The sequence below is a fragment of the Cyprinus carpio genome, chromosome B4, assembly GCF_018340385.1.
Source record: "Cyprinus carpio isolate SPL01 chromosome B4, ASM1834038v1, whole genome shotgun sequence".
Lineage (NCBI taxonomy): Eukaryota > Metazoa > Chordata > Actinopteri > Cypriniformes > Cyprinidae > Cyprinus > Cyprinus carpio.
Genome location: NC_056600.1, coordinates 17,162,155 through 17,181,041, shown reverse-complemented (window position 1 = coordinate 17,181,041; position 18,887 = coordinate 17,162,155). Strand labels below are relative to the sequence as shown.

Here is an 18,887-nt window from a genome sequence, read left to right as displayed (position 1 = left end):
TTAAACATGCTGTTCACTGTGGTTCACATGGACTGATATATTCTGCCTGACTGTGCACTCACAAAGCTTTTTATTCATATCAATGTTTAAAAATTTCAGTGCATTTATCATCTTTGGAATGAACTCATAAAGTAGTCCTGCATGAAAATATACATGAAGAGACAATGCATTCAGCATTTCGTAATGCATAACATCTGTAATCTAATGTGTTTGCCACATTCTCATCTTGTAATATTCCAGCCAGACCTTGTGCTTTTTCATGGATAGCAAATGAACTGGTTAAGTGCTTTCGAGCGCTCGTGGACTCAATGCATTTGAAGTGTATCGTGATCCAGGGAGCATCCAAGCGTCAGTGGGCAGATTGCACGAGTCAGGCGGTGAGTTAATACATATAAATAGGGTCTCTATGTTACAGTCTCTGTTTCTCTGTCTCAGCTGCTGTGGATCTGCATTGTAGCCCTGATGAGGGCTGTTTGTGAGCTGAAAATGGAGGCTGTTAAACGGTCTCACAATCAGAGGAACTCTGAGCTCTGAGTCACACGGATCACTTCCAGACCAAATTCAATTCTGGCTCTTGGAATTTGAATCGCTGTGGCTCCATCCGAAGAAAATCCACCTCGTTCTCCCAATGGAGAGGAAAGGAATGGAACAGAATTGAATTTAATGATGGTGGACGTGGAGCTGCTGCATGAATGTGTGACTCAGAGATGAATAGTATGTTGAATGTGTTGTAAAAGAGCATTTACATAAAAGCACTGAATTAGTCAAATTTAATGAGGAAATCCAATTAAATTAGAACTTTTATCAGTATTTTTATGTGTCGCTGGTTGATATGACAGCAGCTGTGGACTTCATAGGTCAACACTCTGATACTCAATTACCTGTTCAGATCTAAAAATGTACTTAAGAGAATTCAATTCATACATACAATGACTTAATTATATATATATATATATATATATATATATATATATATATATTTTTTTTTTTTTTTTTCATTTTTTCTTGCTAATTAAAATCTATATATAAAATAATTTTTTGGGAATGTTAAAAATACCAGGGTATACTAACATCATAACTGAAGAAAGCCTTATTAAAAGAATGTAGTTCTTTTATTTGTATCTCTAATCATTTATCTTGCTGCCATGGCCTCATCGTATTTTGCATACAATTCATGACATTTGATAAAAACTTTTTACCTTGAAAAAAATGTTTTTTTAACATTTTGGAAAACGAAAAAGATTAAGATGTGAACATGTGTATTCAATGTGTTATTACTTTTTATCTGGTGGTTGCATTGAAAACACATTTAGCATAATTGGTACCTGTTTTATTGGAGACCCAGATGATGGTCTCTGTTGATATGTGACTGGAGTTTCCCACTGCGAGCGTCAGCGGTATTTGCCACTGGAAGCTGAAATGAGACAAAAAGAGAAATAAGAGCTGAAATGCTTCTATTTGATCTCAGGGTTTAAATGTCACTGCCCCAGATACATACTGTATGACGCGCATAATCTCACACACATGGACTCCCACGACTTAATGGGATTGTGGGATATATTTGTGCGATTTCCTCTAATGTCTCGACACCAGCAGGCAATGTGACAAAATCCAAAATATCAGATGATTGTGAAGCTGAAAGAAAGCCCAGCAGTGTCAAAGCTCAAAGAAATCGGCTTTCATTCTTTCCCAGAGTACTTTGCTATCTCTCCATCACACACACACAGCTGTGTATCGCTCGTCACCAGATCACTGTCATGTTTTGTGTCGCCACCTCATTTTGATGTTGATTCATCTATGAGTGTGTGTTAGTGTGTGTATGAACATCCCTAGGTATAAGTGCACATCCAGTAAAAGCCTGTCTGACAGCTGTCACAATGGACGGCCGCCCCTCTTTCAGCTGTCAGAATGGCTGACACACAGGTGGACGTGGTCTGCTGTCTGCCAGCGTAAATTACTCCAGACGACAAGAGCACAGCAGAGCTGACCAACAGCAATAAATACTGTAACATTAACAGATCTCATGCAAGACAGAATCATTTGAAGATGCTCCAAATAACATATCGTAACTTTACTTTAACAATGTTACCCCTTCCTCAACAAAGCTATTTCACTGACTAAGAAAAGTTTTTATATAGAGAGAACAACAGGGATAAAGGCACACCAGGGTAAGAATATGTATGTATATAAAAAAACACATATGTATTTATTTATTGAATTTAAGTTGAATTATTTTTTTTATGTATCAAAATAAACATAATATGGAACCATATTTTTGTTGAAGTGAGTGTAATAAACAAGTATTAACGCTGATATTATGCAAAACCTATTACTTTAGGTAAAGTATTTGTATCAGTAATACTGGGGGTCTTTTGTCCCGTGCTGGTGAGCCTTTTACCCTGAACAAAACAAACAACTTTATGATTCCTTTTTCCATGAAATATATCGTTAAATAAAAAGCTGCAATCAATCACTATGGCAGCAGTGAAAAGCACATTTCCCTGAAGGTGTGCCATTTGCCACATTTTACTCTCTTCAGTGCCTGATAAGAAATGATAGAATAACATAATGGTGTTTCCATTCTTAATCATGAAAATATGTTAATGAATGTCTTTTAAATGACATATCGCATCATATTAAAACTATAATGTTTAAAACAATACAACCTTTCTTTGTTTTAAGTTTTCCTTAGCAAGTTAACACTTTAGCTTACTCTCTTGGTTTGCCACTAAATGCCTTCGGTTAGCAACCTTGCTTACTTAGCATACTGCTAACTGCTAAAGTAAGCTTTGTTCATTAGCTAAAACAAAACATTGTGATAAGCAATGTTTTATCTTGAGGCAACATGCTAAAAAAATACCCAGAACACCTTAGCAAACACATAGCAGGACCCTGTCAACCGTCACAGCATACTAGCATCGTAGCAGTGAACTTTACATAGGCACGCACCACATTTTCTACAAAAATGTCAAACTTTAGTCATCTAATATGAAAAGAGCAGCCTGGATTATTTGGTGACATCAGTCTTGGCTGTGGGGAATGGGTTGGATCATTAGGGATTTGTGTCAGTTGGAAAACTGACAGGAATGGACAAAATCATTTCAGGCTGCTGGTGACTCACCTCAAATCATTCATAAGATGATTTGCATTATTTAATGTGTCTTAATTATGTCTAAATAAGCCGAAATGAGGATTCTGTGTAAAGTGACTGAAACTAGACAATAAAACAATGATGGTAACTTTTAATTTCAGCAGAAACAGCTGTAAACGGCAGACTGCAAGTTTACAGTATATAAACTATAGCACAGTCAGGAAGACATTATGCATAAGATGAAGCAATATGATCCTGCTGGGAAACAGTATTTAAACTCGTATGTTTGTAAGGGCACTATAGAGAGAGATTCTGTGCAAGACGAGCGCTGATAACAATACTTATGAATTCCAGTGATAATAGAAGCATCTGCGTGTGTTCAGATGAAACCACACACTGATACATTTACATAAAACTCTGTTCATCAGTGGGATTGAACAAGAGAAGATAGCAAAAGAAAATTAAAGTTCTCCACAGGCTGGTAATTTGGTGGCTCATGTTTATGTTCATTTATGAAATTGTCTGTTATCATCATCGTTATTTACATCCCTCAGGAACTTTGTGTTATGGCCCAGAGCTTTAGCTAAAACACGAATCAAGATTTCAGTCTCTGCAGCAGACGTTTTCATTATTGTTATTTTGTTCATGGAAAGAAGCAATGTTTGTTAGCTGAGGGTCAGTTGCTCTTAATGGACAAGAATATATGAATAAAAGCAACTATATATATATATATATATATATATATATATATATATATATATATGCAATTCCTAAGCCTTCAACATTTTATCCCCACTGCAAAAGAGTAACAGCTGCGATGTGTCTACATTTAAAATTCACTGTGATTAACCAGCATCCTCTCTCTCTTCTCTCATTGGTTGTGAGGTTTCAGTCTCACTGTCTCTCAGTGTGGGTGTGATAATATCTCAGGCTCTCTTTAGGGACGACTGCTTTTGCTGTCTGTAATGAGTCACTGGGGGCTTTTGTGGCTCAACATGTGCGATAGATAGTCACAACACTTTTATCCAACACCAGCTGCACAGAAGAGAGGAAAAAACACAAGTGTCTTCATTTGAAACCTTCCATGGATTCACTCATGCTGGAGTCTGTTTTGAGCTTGAGCTTCTGTGTTCATTTTTCGATGTCTAGACTTGCTTTAGACTTTCAGTCAGTCATCCAGCAACGGTTTGAAACCACTGAGACCACAAAGAACTGGACAAAAGAAGATGAAGATGTTCTGCTGGATGAGTTAGAGAAGAAAGACTGGGATTTGTTGGATTTTGAGGAAATCTATTGACCCTTCAGAGAGCAACATGCAGCTAAACAAAGAGGTGGGGGTGGATTTCTGAAACACCAGGGATTCATTCAGTTGTAAAACGTGGAGGTAGTGAAGTCTAATAATTATTTGGGAATTTACTTGAAATGACACATTTACACCTCATATTATTAAAGTGATCCAATCACAAGTGATCAGACTTGAATACAGGTATAAAAATGGGATCTAATTTGATCACATATTGCATTTGTAGCAAAAGTGCTAACATGTCTTAAAGCAATCTGAAATCTTTTTTTTTTCCCTTGTTTTTCAATGTACTCTAAAGAAAATTGTCCATTCATTATCTTAAACATTACTGCTGTCTGTTTATCCCTGCTATGAAAGACAGTCTAGATCTACAGACTTTTCTACTTTATTCATGTGCCCAGTGGCGTTCAAACTGATGCATGCTCACACTTAATGTGTCATTGCATTTCAGATGCGTGTGTGTTTTGCACTGTTTACTGTCTAGACACATTCCAGTGATGTCACTTGAATACATTAGTGCACTGCATAACCTTTCCGACACTAAACTGTTTAACTATACAGTGAGTGTATATATAGTACTGTATGTCTCTTTTTTTTTTGTGCTCTGTATTATTGCAGTGATATCAAATTTCTCCTCAAGGATCACTGAAGCATGTAACTTGAGCAAGAAAATTGTCTTCACTGTAACAGTATGTGACATTTTTATTGCCAGAATCTTAATGATATTCTTTTATTGTGGGTATCTGATCATCACCATGTGACCCTGAACCTCCAGTCACAAGTTAGTTTGACACAGTCACACACCAACCTCAAGAAGACCTTCACATACCTGCAAAATAAGACTCTGTAATTCTCTGATCCACCCGTAAAATAATTCACAAGAGTAACTGCACATCCCCATTACAGTCAAGCAGCCTGCAATACGAATATTAATTTGTGCCTTCAAGTGCTAATAAGTTGTTTATATTCTCTACAATAACACCTCAGCATAAAACCTGTGCTGTGAAAATCCAAATATTCAGGTAATATAAAAGTGGAAAGGTGTTAATGAAAGAACAGTTAAAGTTCATACTTTTTACACTGGTGAAAATAAGCACAGGATCTGAAAACTATCTTAGGCTTTGATGAGGGGAGGTGTGTTGAAGTACAGTGTCACTATTTTAAATATAAACTTGCATCCACTTTCTACCTTCTAACTTAATACTGAGGTTTTATAATGAGGACGAAAACTGTAGCCCTAAATAATTTATTTTATGAGTAAATGTTTTTATTTACCTGAATAAAGTTTTATAGGCTAACTGCTAATAAGCTAATATGCTAACAAGTTGATTAACAATCTGCTTAGCTGTAGCTGTGAGCTATGTGACAATTTCAAACAAATATTTAGCATTAAATACAACTGAAAAGATCTATACAACACCATTTGTAGTAAAACATTTACCATATAATCTATTTTTAGAATGCTAGCATGCTAGGCTTCAACTGTATAGTACTAGCATAACATGTTTTCATTTTATAAACTAAAGGATGAGTCCAAATTAATTACTAAATAACAAAGATGATATTTAGTACAGCTGAAGCTGTATTTAATCCAAAAACATTTCTTTAATGCACATTTTGAGAAAAAAGGAATTAGCATAGCCTATCAAGTGTATGACTCTTTGCTAGCTGGCTTATGAAGCTGCTTTAACAGAATATCAAAGTGCAGCAAAAAGCCAGCATGTGTTTTGAGTATAATGGTGTGAAATAAATGTCATTTTCTGTGGATTTCTGTGGAGTTTGGACCTCAGTTGGACTGTGGACCCTCTATGAACTTTAATGAGATGGCAGTGGACATGAAACACACTGAAGGGGTGTGAAATACATTAAACTGACCTTCTCTGTTTTCTTTTTGTTGCTGCCAATGTTTCTGTCAGCACATTTTGCTAGGCTGGCTTAAAGCCTCAAGTGAGGTGTTACACTGCATTTACAAAGGTGCCAAATCCCCCTGCATTCTGGCAGGTTGTCTGGTACTCAACTGAAAATCCGCCTGAGGGGCAAAGCAGGAAAGAGACGCCCCCTACTCGCAACATGGCTTTGCTATTGATTCTTGGAGCAGTTCTGCTTCTGAACGCCTCTGCAGCAGACCATCGCACTCAGAAAACACGTTCATGTAGGAGGAGACGTTCAAAGAAAGGTGGCTGTGTCTGCTCTGAACAAATGAACTCCGGAAAGAAGTGAACATACAGATTTCTACCTGTATGTTTCATATTTATGACACCAGATGGCTTGATGTGGAGAGTTAGCCTATCCGCATAAAGCAAGGAGCCATTGATTATTTGCAGATGATAAATCAGATAATTTCAAGATTACAGAAATGATGCCTTAGCCTCACTAGTTTTATTATTCTCTCCTATTTCTATGTAATAGATTGCATTTTAACCACCTTTAGTCAAAAAAATCTTACAAACAGATTACATGCTACGAGCTCAGCAGCTCATGTTCTCAAATTGCAGGTGTTTGGCACTGATATTGTTCTCAAATTAAGAAACTGTGGCAATCTAAATGGCAATACTGCCTAACAACACACTCAAACTGACAGTACAGCATTAAAATTCAATTCTTGACTCAATTCTTGTGCTGCTAACAGTGTCTGATCCAAAACAAAAGGAGGATTTCTAAAACGGATCAGAGGCAGTATTGAATTATTCATCTCACTCTAACAAAGAATTAAACTAATCTATCTGCCAGTGACACGCGCAGTTTTCCGTGACGACGCAGACGGGTGCCAAACAGCATGTGGCGGTGACGGGTTAGCATGGGTCGCTAATAATAAATTAAATGCTCAGTTAATAGCAGCTTGATAGTTTGTGTGTGTGTGAACATGTTGTGAGATGATTCATGGAAACAGAATTGTGTTATTCCTTACGGTCCTGCTAAAAACATCTTGAACCAGCCAAAGATAGTTTCCTGGTTTTAGCTAAATGGCCAGTGAAAACCAACAAACTTATTTTAGGCTGGTTAATGCTGTTTTTCTTAGAAGGAGAGGTAAAGGCAGACATGTAAAGGTATGCTAAGCAGTAAATTGTTCACATCTCTCAGATAAGCAAGGAAATCCTTTGGGTCTTCATGCTGTTGTGGGGCACTAGGCTAGTTTTTAGCTGTCTAGCTGTGCTTATAATGTCCAGATGGTCTATTCTTCTGTATTTCTTCCAAAATAACTTAATATTTAATCTCATTTTTAATCAAAATAGTTTCTTCTTCTTGTTAGCTGCAGAACTACTGTAGGATCTTGTTTTCTGTCTGAGCTTGATCTGATCACAGGAAACTATCAGTAAATTCTGGGAGGAGAATCACTGACTGTGGGCTTTTTATGTTATTTAGCATTGCAGTGTTTGGCAAACGTACAGGCCTCTGCTCCAAATATTGTGGATTTTCTGAAACGATGTATGAGCTCATGGAGAATCAATGTCAAGGGGTCAGTTGACTGATGATGTTTCCTTTTCATGTAACAACTTGTCACAACTGACATATGGCAGACTACCTTTTGTTGAACAGTTCAGGATTCCGGATCTTGGCGTCGGTGTCATAGACGAAGTGCTCTTGTGAGATGGTGACACTGTTGTCAAGACTGTCGTTCTTGCTGATGGTGACGACAGGGTAACCCATCTGCAGCGTCCAGCGGTCCATGACCTGTGTGATGTTGATGTCCTTTCCCTCCCGCTGCATGGCCTGTGACACAATATATATACACATCAAAATACATCATACATATGCAGATTGCCAGAGTGAAAGGTGCCAAGCAAATAGACAGTGTCTGAAAGTGTAAATGGATTGAGTTTTGTTGGCTTATATTAGTTATGTTGGTTATGGTGGGAGTTGTAAAAGCTTGAGTAATGCACTACTTAAACTAAACCTGATTCTAAACCTAAGTGATAGTTTGGCAAAAGCAAATGTTAGATAAAAACAGATTTGCTGAAGCAACCATGCGATTTTAGCTTGCTTCTACAAGTCTTTAATTAGAGTATTTGTATTTGTGTTTCACAAGACTCGCTATTGCCACATCACAACTGCAGCGCTGTACCAGGTGAGCTACCGAATAAGTTTACTATGCAAGAAAAGTGACACATATGGAGCTGGTACGAATGTGAAAGTGTATTGTCTTACAGATCATACATTCTGGTAAAAGTGTTTTAAGGTCATAACATAGTATTGTGTAAGTCTTTGTTATTTGATAACCCGCCCCAAATCATAATTTTGAGTGAAAAGGAATAAAAACCACTAGTGTTCACTTCAGTTGGAAACTGCAGTCAATTGTATGTATAGGTACATTTGTGAAGTTTTACAAAAAATTTAAGTAGAGGTACGATTTTCCAATGAGCCTAGAGTGAAATAAGAACCCATTCAGGACTTTTAATTAAAAACTCTTAGTGAATAGAAAGGTGATTAAACTTCACCGTTCTCTTAAACCGCATACGCAGAACCATCACAAGGCAATTTCCAGTTATCTAATCTCTCTATACAAGAGCAACACTTGTAAAAGAGCAGAATTAGATTTATGAGTCTGATTTCTTCAGAGGAAGCTGCGCCTCCTACTTTAAAGAAGTAAAACATAAAATTGGATCTCACGGCTCATTAATGAGGAAAGCTCGTAATGTGACTGAGATTTGTCCCTGAAGGAAATATACTGCCTACACAATTACTCCTTATTCTTTGAAAGTGCTATATAAATGGTTCAGCACGGTGGACAACTGGCAGTTTTCTGTATGAATTGTTTTCAAAAGCTATCTGTATGTATGAGGAACATTTTAATGTTTAATGGAGTTTCATCTACTTTTCAATGCAGTATCCATCTGAAAAATAAAATGTATGTGACTGAAAATATAATTTAAGAAAAAAAAGAGGCTGTAATCATGCATGTAAAGTCAGTATTTTGAGATTTCATTTCAGTCTTAATGTAGCTGTCTGTAGACAGTGAGTCATTGACTTCACAGATATTTTCCATCATTTAATTTCACCGCATTTTAAAGAGGTGCAGCATTTCATGTTTACCAGGGTCAGTCGGTAGTTTCTTTAAATATTGGTTGTAAACCGGTGGAGATTTACAGTGTTGCTGCAGCAGCAAAGACTGAGTGTGTTGTGGAGACTCATGGGATTGGAAGGGGAGTGTGGTGTCAGGCTCTCTTGCATTCTGCAAACATCAACTTGACTAGATCAGTTGAGCATACGTAACTCCCCGTCTCCAGTGTAAATGGGAAACTCTTGCTTATAACAGATGATTCTGACCATTATGAGTATTAAAATCTGAGAATAACCAAGCTTGCATGAGATGACTTGACTATTATGGAAAACGCAGAATGAGACCAGATGATTTCTCACAGCTGTCAATGACTCATGGTTTGTTTACCGTGTTAATACAGAAGATGCTCTGCGGAGGCTGATGACGGCAGCTGATGTTCCTACATTATGAATCATTTTCTATAGGACAGCTTTCAGGAAGTGTTTCTGTACCTTTGCCCTGGTGGATATATTTATAGGAAGTGAAGCCCTGTCCGGCGATGGGTCGTGAGCTTGACAAAGGGCTTTGTGGGCGCTAAGCACTGCCAGATTATTGCAGCAAATTGGATTTCATGAATAGCTAATGAACACAGCGCATATCAGTATTCATTAGATGATGGGCTGTCATGGACTGTTAATGTAGCTAAATTCGTCAGTGCCTGACAAACACGGCCACTGAGAGGATACAGAGGTCCAGGTCTGACCCTTTCACATAAATTCACCTTTAAATCAGTTCTGTTTTGAAGAAGCGGCTCCCATCAGCTGGCATTTGGGAGAGCGATGTGAATGACAAAATGCTTCATACGGCGCTGATAGCTGCTAAATGTCCTGCTGTTCCATTACAAACTTTAATAACTTTGAGATTACACTAGAAAGTAATCTCATTAAAGTCATGACACTTTGTGAGATGAGCGAGAAGGGACTTGCAGAGAGTTCTCTGAATTTAAAAGCACATCTCTGTGCTTTGAGCTGATGACTTGAACCCAATACTTAACTTCACTGTGATTATAGCTGTTGGCTACGACCGTTTACTTCACAGGTGCTAGCAGTTCCTCTCGCTCCTACTTTTAGTGTCTTAATCTTTTTTGTTTTGTTTTTTTCATATTAGATAGCTATTGTTTTTAAAATAAGTCTGTATTATTCAGAACTGCACTGCACAGGTGAGCCAGCATATTAGCAACCTGTTGCACCACGCATACAACCTCGTTTAATATTGTTATCTGACCAATTATTTCTTAAGTTGCATTTCGTCACTTATATGTGAGATATCCTTACTTGATACCTCCATCCATGAAGGTGATCTGTTAATGCACAGAAAATGGCGTATAAAGAAACAAAAGACAATGTTAGCATTTGCCTTGCATAAGTGTGCAATAATAATAAAAAAATAAAAAAAGAATGAAATTCAATAAAAAATTCATTTAAATTGTTTTGTAGAATTTAAACAGGTTTTTATTATTTAAATAAGGAACTTTGCATTAGCATTGCAGCATTTGTTGTTTCGGTAACTAAACTGAAGGAATTATGGGGAGTGAAGTTGCTAAACCCTCTGTGGTACTACAAAAATACAGAGAAACTGAATCAGCAGATCACTGGGAAAAAAAGTGTTTCTGTCAGGAGGGGGGCACTTATGCCAAACCTAATAAGAACTGTATTTTTGAGGCCCGAGTGAAGCATCTAAATAGGTCAACTTTCCTTCAGCAGAAGATTTTTCTTAGGTTATTCTTGGCTACACCTGAGCTGAAGGGCAGATGTTTAATCTGAGAGACTCATCAGGGTTGTCAGCAATTATGTGACACTTCACTAATCGGGTCTGATTAGATTTAACTAATTTATAAGTTAATTAAAATCACCAGAATCAGCAGCAGCGAGCCTTTATTATCAGTATCTGTGAACATTTGCATGTAGCAGGTTGATTTCTGGATCAATATGTGACCTTTCCCTGCAGAAATCGTTTCCATTCTAAGTGAAACCTCAAGTGTAAAAGCGAGACTATCAAACACAACCCAGCCTCCATATCAAACTCTTTCCCATGTGCATTTCCATAAAACCCTTATGCGTTGATGTGAGTAGGTGGTGTATTGGCATACATTTGATGATGTGCTGTTATATAATGGCCTCTGACCTATATGCAGCGTGTGAATCTCTGAAAACCTGCCTGCAGGAGATGCACTGGGTGAATTAAAGTAGGTTGAACACATACAATTTCACTCGCCACTCAACACTGACTGACCCCAGCGCTGATTCCTGCTTGTGGATGGAGGTCTCACACCTAGAAGATGCATAAAATCTCACCTCTGAGAATTTGTTCCACAAGTCGTCTCTCGCCGCGTTCCCATACATGTGCGTCATCAAGTAATCCTGCAAACAGACAGAGACGGAGATCAATATTGGAAGAGAAATAAATTGGACTTGGACGGGAACAGTGAACTTGGGAAACCAAATAAGCCCAAACAGTAACATTACTAATCCTCTCAGTTCAAACTGAATGTATGCAAATTAGCAGCAGATGTTTGGGTGTGATTGGCTGTCAGTTCAAGGAGGACCATAAGGAGGCCAATTAGAGGCTGATTATGTTGTTCGAGTCGATGCTGCATCAGCATGTCACTGAATGAGTAAAATACAAATCAGCAACATGATTTTACTTTATGAGTTTCTTTGAAGACATTTAAAATGGTCGATTTAATTCACATTAAAATAAAGACCTTAAATGTAAAAAAAATAACAGAAAAAACTATTTATTCAGTGAGTAAAAACTTCAATACTCCTACAAAAAAAAAGTACTGTAATAGTATATACTAATTATATTAATGATTGGGGCACCTCTATGGTTTGTGGGCCCCCTGAACAGCATATTTACTCTGGCCCCCCTTGGTAGAAATTGTGTTCCCCCTCGGGGGGGCCCCCTCTGACACCGGGCCCTTGGAACTGTCCAACCCCTGGTTGACAAAAGTGCCCATACAAGGAAAAAAATCCGAAAACCAAAACTTTCCAAAACCAATATGAACCCTAAAGGAGTGTATTTGGTAAAGAAATACTATTGCCATATGTCCAACTCGTTTTTTTTTTGTTGTTGTTGTTGTTGTTTTTGAGACTTTGGTCATGTTTAGCATAAGAATCCAATTCTTCGGCAGGGTAAATAAGTCGGAATGAATGATATAGCATTAGACATCCTCTTTAATGTGCATTTACTCGCCACTTTATTAGGTACACCTTGCTAATACTGGGTTGGACCCCCTTTTGCCTTCAGAACTGCCTTAATTCTTCGTGGCATAGATTCAACAAGGTGTTGGAAACATTCCTCAGAGATTATGGTCCATATTGACATGATAGCATCATGCAGTTGCTATCCATGATGCACATCCATGATGCAAATCTCCCGTTCCACTACATCCCAAAGCTGCTCTGTTGGATTGAGATCTGGTGACTGTGGAGGCCATTTGAGTAAAGTGAACTTTGTCATGTTCAAGATACCAGTCTGAGATGGTTTGAGCTTTGTGACATGGTGCATTATCCTGCTGGAAGTAGCCATCAGAAGATGGGTACACTGTAGTCATAAAGGGATGGACATGGTCAGCAACAATACTAAGGCTGTGGCGTTTAATCGATGCTCAATTGGTACTAAGGGGCCCAAAGTGTGCCAAAAAAATATAATGTGGTCTTCTGCTGCTGTAACCCATCTGCTTCAGGGTTCGACGTGTTGTGCGTTCAGAGATGGTATTCTGCATACCTTGGTTGTAACGAGGGGTTATTTGAGTTACTGTTGCCTTTCTATCATCTCTAACCAGTCTGCCCATTCTCCTCTGACCTCTGACATCAACATTAGGCATTTTCATCCAGTATTTTCTCTTTTTCAGACCATTCTCTGTAAACCCTAGAGATGGTTGTGTGTGAAAATCCCAGTAGATCAACAGTTTTTGAAATACTCCGACTGGCCGTCTGGCACCAACAACCATTCCATGTTCAAAGTCACTTAAATCCCTTTTCTTCCCCATTCTGATGCTTGGTTTGAACTTCAGCAAGTCGTCTTCTCCACATCTAGAAGCCTAAATGCATTGAGTTGCTGTCATGTGATTGGCTGATTAGCAATTTGTGTTATCAAGCAATTGAATATGTGTACCTAATAAAGTAGCCGGTGAGTGTATTCTATTACAAGTGCCTTGACATCAGCATGGACAAATCTGTATAGAAAAGTAGATGTAATATCTGTATTGTGGTGTATTATTGAAGCTAAGACACCGGTGGGTGTTCATTTCACTTCTAACAGACTTTAATCTGTTAAATGCCAAACATTACATTATCAGTGTGTCTGTTCTGCCCTGCAGTCTCAGTGATACAGGTGGTGGGCGACATGAAGAAGGAGTCTGATCCTGGAGAGCACATTTACATGCATCTGATAAGAACATCTGGTGGGAAGCCTCTTGCCTGCTGTATACGAGATTCCTCGATAACTCTTGAGTGACCGTGAGCGATAAACCCATCAACTGTAATCCGCTTCCTGTTGCTGGAGTCAAGAGAACATGCTGACAAAAAACTGCATGTTCCCTGCTAATACTGGTGCATGTCTTCTGTAGAGCACAAATGGAGATATTTTGCAGAATGTCCAGGCTGCTCTTTTCAATACACCAAAAACATAGCCTATATTAATGTATTTAAACTCTTCTTAAGTCATAAGCTATCTTTGTGTTTTATGTTTTTAAGTTTTTACTAAATACAATTACTGTAGTTAATATTATTTGTGTACTAAAAAGGGGTAGATTTTAAGTGAATAACTGAAAAAAAAGAAAATGAAAAAAAAAAAAGGATTTGCAATGACATGAGTGTGAGCAGACGATGGCAGCTTTTTCATTTTGGGATGAACTATTCCTTTAATGAGGCCATTATTTCAGCCTTTGCTTCATGAATCGAATCAAAGCGGACACTTGTTGAAACGTGAACAGGCGTCATGCTGAGAGGTCTGAGCAAATTGCATTGGGATTCTGAAAGCGTGACCCAGTCCAGCTGGCCTTCATCTCTCAACATGATCCGCTAAACTCTCTGAGAGTCTGGGATTTGACTCTGGAGCAGAACCAGATTCATGTTACCATCCTGATGAATCTGTTTTAAACCAGAGCAATTCCTCTTCCTCTCTCTCTCTCTCTCTCTCTCTCTCTCTCTCTCTCTCTCTCTCTCTCTCTCTCTCTCTCTCTCTCTCTCCTCCATCAGAGTTAATGCCCTGAAGCGAAGTGACCACGTGGTCCAATCTTGCCTCTGATAGGGCCGCCACAGTGTGTTGTCATTATTTTGACACTGAAATGTTCTGCTGACTGCCAAAGCAAGAGGAAGGAGTAAAAATAAATCTAGTTGCCATATCAGTCCCAGTCAGATGCAAAAGAGTGACATATTTTATATATATTTTAGATTAACTCAAATGTAAATATAATATTTATGTAAAATATATAATAAATCCACAATGAACATGTTTTCTCTTTTGAATTAAAGTTCATTTTCAATCATAATTATTATTTACAATTTTTAATGAATTAATAATTCAAGCTTAAAACAAAACATTTCAAAGTGGTGTAACCATTCTGAAACTAACAACTAAATAAATAAATAAATGCCAATAGATTGAAATCCTTCGGAGAAACCTTACTATGAAATTTGGAATTTATTATTATTATTATTATTATTATTATTATTATTATTATTATTATTATGAATACTTGACATTGATTGATCAATTACTGCATTTTATGAATGTGGAAGGATATTTAATTCTATATTTGACCACTGTCCCTGCAATCCAGTCTCACTCAGTAGGTAGATATTGCATACTGAATGAGATTGCTGCAGTATGAAATACCTACTCTGCTCATTTGCATGGATTTGCATGGCAGCGAGGGACCACTCAGAGCCATTTTATGTTGGTGTTGACATTTTCCAGTCTGCTTGGCCTAAAAATTGTGTATTTTAATGACTGTGTTGGTACCCACCACTGTTTAGTGACCAAAAGCTCTTATAGAGAGACAGGAAACAGACTATCCTATCAGCTGTCTGCTGTTTACATATATTTTGTAACGTGCTGTAATAAGACTAAATAATACCACATACAAATATTGGGTAAAACAGATCATTTTAATTCTGAGGACTTTTTTTTATCGTTTTAAATATTTAATGCAATTGTAATGATTGAGGTGGATCAGACACATAAGTATTTGTTATATTTAACAAATAGTGGACAATACCCCTCATCAACAAGCAAAACAAGTGGTAGGGAGAACCAGGCCTCTGGTTACCGTGGTAACAAAGACACACATCAAAATAAGATTGTTTTACAACTCAAAGGAATGTAGAGTTTTCACTCTAAATTCACTTTGAAACAGACAAATGTACATTTGTACTATACAGTCCATCTTAATCCTATCTATCTCCCTCTAGATATAACCACTTGAGAAATGTAGGGACATGTACCCAATTTTCCCCATCTCATTATTTTTCCTCTTATAATGTTTTGCTTTTGTATTGATACGAACTCTTTCAACTGCATGTGTGTATGTTATACTAGTTCAAGTGTTTACGTAGTTAATAAAGTCTTACTTGTATCACACTTGAGGTTGTTCATTGTTTGCTCATAACTGGAGTCCCTAATAATGCAGATTTTTGCTACATGCTACAATGAGTAGTATTGTACAATAAGAAAGTTATTTTCCTTACACAGGAAAGTTACATTCTTAGAATTGACTGAGATGTCAAGTAAATACTTACAGCGGATCTAAATATTTATAATGAATCATAACTAGTTATGATTCATTATTCATATTTCCCCTTTGAGCTGATTCTCTACACAATATATATATATACATATATATATATATATATACACACACATATATAGTTATATATAAAATAACAGCAGTTCAGTCCATTATCCCCTTTGAGCTGATTCTCTACACAATATATATATACATATAATTAATATTAATGAAGATGCACCTTATTAATCTTATTGATGGTCATTTCACTTTTTTTCTGTGTACATCGGCAGCTTGGAACAGATTAAAAATTTACTCCATAACTCAACAGATTTCAGTGGGATGGTTGTGTGTGTAATTATTAATTTACTCTAATTAGCTATGGCTAGTTACTCCTCTGACACTCTCCGGGACAGAATAATATCCAGAATGTTCCTTCATCAGATATCATAACCACATTCGGGTTTGGTTTCTGATTCTGCAAAGACAAATTATATACAAAGGCAGACAAAAGATTGATCGCTTTCGATATGTAAATCCCCCGGAGCTAAAACATGAGTTTTCTGCAAGAGCCTTCACCACAACAGTCAAAGCAGATCATAAATAATTCATTATTCATCCAACTAAATGAGTTCATTCAAAAGTAATACAAGAAGAAATATGTCTACAATTTTCTTGCATATGAAAGTAATTTTGAGGCAATGGAGGTAGATTGTTGGGTGAGGTGCTGTGTTTACCTATTCTTCCCATCAATCACTCTGAGACAGACAGAGATACTGAAAGTTCCCATAAGAAGAGACAGAAAACAGTAATAATGAGGCGGAACAACCGAGCCAGAGGGGCTGCTGGGAGAAGAAGAGGAAGATGGGAAAAATGGATCTTCTGTGTGTTCCAGAATGTTGTGGAATTGAATTGAGGAGTATCTGGCTATTTGATCTGTGTTCAGAACGAATTATTAGCCCACAACATCCATCAGGAATCTCACAGACTGGCATTCTCCAAGTCAGGAACCTGCTGAGAGCTGACAAACAGGACTAGCACCGAATCCAGGGAAGCAGCTTCCTGCAGTTCAAAATCACATCCAGAGGATGGAGATGGTCTGTAACATGCTGAAGTTTATTTCTCCAGGCCAGGAGCGCACTTGTACTCTGCTATTCATAGGTCAAGCATTTCACATTTCCAGCCGGAATTAATATTTCCTACATCCCATAATATGATCCATCTGAAAGTGGTTTTAAAAGCGATGGGCAGTGTGTGTAAAAGAGACGCGAGCGCTTCATCACTCTAGTCAGCTGTATGAGCCCCAGAACCCATTCAGCCCTCATTTATGACTCCCTCTATTCTTTTATAAGAGACATTCATCCACCCGCATCAGCAGCCCATCAGAGAGAGAGAGAGAGAGAGGGATGGGTAATGCTGGTCCGGATGAGACTAAAGCCCTTCTGCTGCTTCTGAGCTGTTCAGCATTCAAGACTGACTGCTGCTTCAATTATGCAGAGACACGAAGAGGAGGAGAGATGCCACACAGAGTAAAAGACAGACACTGAGAGAATTAAAAGAGCCTCGGTGAACAGACAAAGAGAGACAGCAGACGAGAGAAGAGAGCTGCACTGGCAGATGTGTGAGGTTGTGTGTCTCCTCTTAAATACTCAGACTTTCAGATCTAGAGCAGTTTAGGACTTCATAAGCTTCTACATTGAGGATTAAGGAGAAACTATGATTAATATTAGGTAAAACATAACTAAGGAAAAACATAAATAAATTAATAATACAACTGAGATCAAACTGATTAATATAAGAAAAGAAAACAATAATAATAATAATAATAATAATGTAAACAGTTAATACAACAAAAAGTTGAAAAGTAAACAGTAAATAACAAAAACAATGAAAACAATTACATAATAAAATGTAATCATTTTATTTTCAATTATTAATTAATACAATAAGTTAAAATTAAATTGTTTTAGAATTTTATGTTTCTTTCTGCTTTTATTTTATTAAAAAAAAAATGTTTTATTGCGTTCTATTTTATTTTCCTATGAGATAAAATATACTATGCATAAAATATAGACATTTTACTATAGTATATACTGCACAAAACAGTATATGTGCATTACACATTACTTATCAGTCTGCTGGTCTTATATGTAATTGTGCTGTAATATAAAGCTTGTATAAGCCGATGTTACATCTGTAAATAAAGCATTAAAGCATTCTGCTCTGCACAAAACATGACCTGATTGTGCTTCCATACACTAATAGCAACATTAAACCACAACAACAAAAATAACCCAGAAAACAAAACTGAAACTGTCAGACTTTTTACAGCATCTCAGGCATAAAGAAATAAAATGAGAAGTTATGGATGTTTTGAAAAGTGATTTATGTGAAGGTGAGGAATCTGTACCTCTGAATCTGTGTGAACTCACACATTAAAGGAGGAGGAATTTGTACCTTTAACTCGTTTACATTTATTCATTAACAGATTGACTCTCACTGGATTCAAACCTGTTTGTTCAAGGCCCAGATCCTTTAATCACATTACAAGATGTAGTTTCATGAAGCAGCCATATGGTGTCCAAAAAACATTAATACTCTCTAATAATGCATCATGAGATCTGCTGCTCACTGAGGAGCTCTGACTGCTAGACGGACACAGAAAGAGCTTCAGAGAACTTAAAACACTTCAGCTGGAGCATATGACCATGTGACTATAAAC

The 18,887-nt window shown here is 37.3% G+C and overlaps 1 protein-coding gene across 1 annotated transcript in view; it reads right to left on the bottom strand.

Moving 5' to 3' along the window:
• LOC109092621 (thyrotropin-releasing hormone-degrading ectoenzyme-like) overlaps nucleotides 1-18,887 on the bottom strand; it is a 101,533-nt gene that overhangs the window by 19,441 nt on the left and 63,205 nt on the right. Inside the window, 3 exon segments of the mRNA XM_042722231.1 lie at nucleotides 1,326-1,414; nucleotides 7,918-8,105; nucleotides 11,727-11,792. Coding sequence (XP_042578165.1) covers nucleotides 1,326-1,414; nucleotides 7,918-8,105; nucleotides 11,727-11,792 — 343 coding nt within the window.